This window comes from Otolemur garnettii, unplaced genomic scaffold (assembly GCF_000181295.1).
Source record: "Otolemur garnettii isolate 467f Iridium unplaced genomic scaffold, OtoGar3 scaffold00102, whole genome shotgun sequence".
Classification (NCBI taxonomy): Eukaryota; Metazoa; Chordata; class Mammalia; order Primates; family Galagidae; genus Otolemur; species Otolemur garnettii.
The window spans coordinates 625,514-630,288 of record NW_003852497.1 but is presented as its reverse complement, the minus strand read 5'-3'; the positions used below and the strand labels follow the sequence as shown (position 1 = coordinate 630,288).

At 48.8% G+C, this 4,775-nt stretch overlaps 1 protein-coding gene across 1 annotated transcript; it reads right to left on the bottom strand.

Moving 5' to 3' along the window:
* Positions 1 to 1,010: 1,010 nt before the first annotated feature.
* Positions 1,011 to 1,250, bottom strand: CUNH8orf86 (chromosome unknown C8orf86 homolog). Its single transcript, XM_012809253.1, is given in 3 exon segments — positions 1,011 to 1,079; positions 1,081 to 1,206; positions 1,209 to 1,250. Coding segments are annotated over 3 exon segments (237 nt in total).
* Positions 1,251 to 4,775: the final 3,525 nt, after the last annotated feature.

Here is a 4,775-nt window from a genome sequence, read left to right as displayed (position 1 = left end):
GTCATCAACTCCAGACATGAGGATGTGACGTAAGTCTCTGGGGGAGGATCTAGGTGCATGTTTTTTTTTTTTTTTTTTTTTTTTTTGAGACAGAGCCTCACTCTGTTGCCCTTGGTAGGATGCTGTGGGGTCATAGCTCACAGTAACCTCATACTCTTGGGCTCAAGCAATCCCCTTGCCTCAGTCTCCTGAGTAGCTGGGACTACAGGCGCCTGCCCCAACACCTGGATATTTAGAGAGACAGGGTCTTACTTTAGCTTAGGCTGGTCTTGAACTCCTGAGTTCAGACACTCCACCTACCTTGGCTTCCCAGAGTGCTAGGATTCTAAGTGCATTTTAGTTAAAAGAAGTGACATCATCACCTATCTGTGGAAAAAGAAAAAAGGACCCCCTCTATGTTGGGGGATGGTATCCTAGGCAGGGAAGCTAGGGAACCCAGGGGAGCACCTGGCTTTTCTGCGGGCTTTTCAACTGATGCTGGGTCCACAGCGGCGTCTGCTTTTTCTGCCATAGTTCCTCCCCCTGCAAAATTAAGAGGTGGAAATTTAGGATTCCAAGATTGTGGCCATCTCTGACTCTGAAAACAACCCTGAGAGCTTGAAGAATTTCGCATTGCTGCTCCACAGGGGGGTTTCAGCAGGAAGGGGGCACAGATGGCTTTCCTTGGAACGCGTTCAGAAATGTGGTGTGTGATGTACGGTGCGAATGAAGCGTGGTGCCTTTAAACACAGCTTCCCCCCGGGAGTGCGCGCTCCCTGGCTCTCAGTCACATTCCACTGTCACTCTGGGCACAGGCAGCCCTGGTGAAGGCTTGTGCACTGAAACACAGATAGACGTCACAGTCACAGTCACACACCCCGACTCTGACACAGCTTGATGACTCACAGCTGACACAATCATCACACACACAGGGTGACTCAGCGGGGACACTCACACACCGGCTCACACTCAGCGTGCCCTGTCCCCCATCCCCATGTCAGCCACTCCCACAGGAGCCGGGGTTGGAAATCTCAGTGGCGCCTGCAAATGATTTGCATTCTTGGCTCCTTGGAACAGCCTGTTCTTTGTCTTTTCTCTTCACTGTTCAACTTCTTCCTTCCCTTCTGTTCCCCACTTGGCTGGTTTTGGTCTCTTGTTCCCAAGCTCCTCAGCCGGCTTCTTGCGTTGACCCAGGCAGTCTCCAAGGCCCTCGCCAACTCTGATTCTTTGTTCCTAATAAACCCCTCGGCGGTGAGGAGGTCTTTCCCCATGGGGTCTCATCCCTTTCCCGATGTGGGCATCTCTTCCTGCCTTCTTCAGAGGGTCTCCAATCCCTGGTGCCATCTGACCCGCCCCTTTCACAAGAGGAGGAAAACCAGAGTTGGCTGCGTGACGGAAAGTGCCAGCACCCTCTGGAGTGGAGGGTACCCCTGCTCTTCCCAGCAGCTCAGGAAGGCGCAAGTATTAGGGTTCCTGGGAAACCAACTCTTAGAATTGAGGACAAAACAAACAAACAAAAAAGAAGATGATAGATGTCCCAGGCATAATAGGCCAAGGGCCTTGGCTCATGGGAGGGACCATGGGGTTGGATGGGACTGAGGGTGGGGACAGCGTGCAGAGGAAAGAGGGGCGTGCCAGGTGCAGGGGTCTATGTGTGGTCATCACTGCCTACCTTTGCCTGAATGTGGCTGCTGGTCCTGGTTCCCATGGGAAGACTGGGGTCAGGTCCTGGAGCCACGTGGTCATAGAGCCCCTGTCACTTTCCTCTCCTGGGAGGCCTCGGAAATGAGAGTGGGCAGAGTGTGGTGTGAAGGCTTTGTCTCTCTGGGTTGGTGACACCTCTGTGGCCCTGGGCATGTCCGTGGCATTTGAGCCTCTGCTTCTTTGGCTGTGAAGTGCCCCAAGAGCACTTTTCTGTCTACCCTGAAGATGTGGTTGCAGGGGTTGGGGGGGGGAATAACAGATGTGACTGTGCCTTGACAAGTTATAAGTGATGTACAAATGGAAGTGAGAATTCCAAGAGGGAGGAGGAGGGGGAGGAGCTACCTTGGGCATCTTGGAGGAAAACTTGCCACCTGCTGTCCCAGACACAGGGAAAGTCCTCTCCAGAGCTGATCCTGAGCCTCTCTGATTGCAGCACGGTGAGTCCCAGGCAAGGACATGGGGAACCTGTGCTCTGGACCCAGATGGCACTGGGTTGAGCATCCTTCTGAGGAGAGGAGGGGCTGACCTGTTAGTGGACCCCCCCTCCAGGCTGTGCTCAACTATCAGGGGGTTCAACCTACAGCCCATGGGCCACATGCAGAAGCGGTGGCAGATATCACAAAAATTATCAATGGACCTTTTTTGTTTTTTTTTCTCATCAACTTTCATCAGTGTTTGTGTGTGTATTTAATGTGTGGTCCCAAGACAAGCCAGAGAAGCCAAAAGGTTGGACACTCCTGTCTGGTCCAATAATGCTGGGAACCCGGCATTTGGAGCCTGAAATACTTTGGGTGCTCTCAGCTCTTCGCTAGCTGCCTTTAGTTTGGGATTGAAACACCATTTTCAACTCTGAATTTTTTTTTTTTTTTTTTTTGAGACAGAGGCTCAAGCTGTCACCCTGAGTAGAGTGCTGTGGCGTCATAGCTCACAGCAATCTCCAACTTGGGCTCAAACAATCCTCTTGCCTCAGTGTTTTCCATTTTTAGTAGATTTGGGATGCTTTTTGCTCAGGCTGGTCTTGAACCTGTGAGCTCAAGCTATCCACCTGCCTCGGCCTCCCAGAGTGCTAGGATTAAAGGCATGAGCCACTGCACCTGACTCAACGCTGAAATTTTTAATCTGGCAAAGCTTGAGAGCACATTTTCCTGCTCCTTGAGTGAGAACCTCACCTTGGACCACATTCTGTCCCCCTGAAGGACAAGAATCCAGAGGGGAGCCCTTGCAGATCTGAGATTTGGGTCTCTCTCTATCTCAAGTCTGTACCCTTTGAGTACCCTCAGCTCTCCCCTCCCTTCTAAGCTGAGAAAAACCTTCCTCAGCAGACACAGAGAGATTTCCGGTTAAGTCCTTCCCTATAATTGTTCTGCTGATTTAGGATTTAAGGTTCCTTTGCCTGGAATAGCTAAGATTATCTAGGAGATATCCTGGCAGGCTGAGCAGGTCCCAACCAGCTCCTGCTGAGACTCTAGCTCCCAGTCCTTGAAAGTGGAGAAGCTCTCTGTCCTTGGAACATTCAAAGAGAAGGTTGATCTGAACTCACCATATTGAGCCACTGGACATATATGGAAATAGCCTCAGAAATTTCTATGCTCTGCATGTGGTTTCCCAGAGATGTGTTGCAGCAACTAGAAAAACTACACGATATTCCATATGCCTTGACATGAAGGAGGACCAGTCACATATGTACAGCCCACTCGCTGTAAACCCACAAAACCATCCACAAGGGCAAAATGTTATTTGCACCTCTGTTCCAGATACATTTCATGGATGGAATTCTAATACAATGTTTCTTGAACACTCAGTTAAATATTTAACTTGCATAGCACTTAGTATATGCCAGATGGGGTTCTAAGCATTTTCCTACAATATGAATTTATTTAGTTTCTCAAAGCCCTTCTGAGGTGCGCTGCTCTTATCTCCATTTTGCTGCTGAGGACCCTGAGGAATGAGGTGAAATGTGTCCACCTAAGGTGGCCGTGCTGAGCCTGCTGTGGTGGCATGGGATTCCAGCCCAGACCATCTGCCTTGGGGAATCAGCCTGTGGTCCTTACCCTCTCCAGGGGCAGCATTTGCAGAGAACAGAGCACTGTTTTGCTGACTGCCCTCCCCTCCCCTCCCCTCCAGGGGAGTCCTCAGGAGCCAGGGTTCTCCCAGCCTTAGCTTTTGGGCCTCTTTTGGCCAGGACCTGGCAGGCTTCTCTTGTTTACCCATTAACAATTAAGCTCTAGGCATTTAACATATAAACACAGAAAACATCAGCATAATTACAGCAAAAGATTTCAAAAGCTCTTTGGCAAGGAAGGGCCTGAATATTTACTTAACAAAAGAATTCCTTACTTCAGTCTTAAGAAAGAATTCACAATAGGATTTAACAAGCCAGCTTCTCCAGTAAATTAAAAACATTCTTTTACTCATTCAAAATATGATTTGTGTTTTTAAAAATGTGGCTCCCGCACAACTTTTCAAGAGAACACTCACAAAAATTTCCCCTGAAAGCTCTGTTCCTACATTATCTTCCAATATTTCTCAATTGTTGAAATGGTCCCTCTCTAAGCAGATATAGATAATAGATGGGGGTGGGGGAGAGAGTGCCTTAGGGTCTAAAATCCACCATTAGAGACTCTTTCCTTTGTTTTGAGCGTGTCTTTCACAGAGGGGTTTCTTTTATTACCCAAGAAGAGTGTTTGTTCAGCGTGATGACTCTTTGTTAAGCATTTCTCCTGTGACTAGAGGGACTTAAGCCAGTCTGTTAGAGTACAAGGCCCCTGGGAAAGGGGGGGGGGAGCCCTGGAAAGGAGGAGTATTCACTTGTCTGTTAGTTTGTTCATAAGGACTTTCATATTCCTACCATTGCCAGACATTTGGAATACAGAGATGAGTAAGAAAATGGTACAGTCAGGAAGGCAGATAGTTACCCAGCGGGACAGTCAGAAAGAAGTCCCCAATTAGACACGAGGACGGTGTTGGGGAAGGCGTCAGAGATGACAGTTCAGTTCAAAAGGATAAAGAATGATAATAATTTTATTTTATTTCTTTTTTTTTTGAGACAGAGCCTCAAGCTGTCCCCCTGGGTAGAGTGCTGTGGCATCACA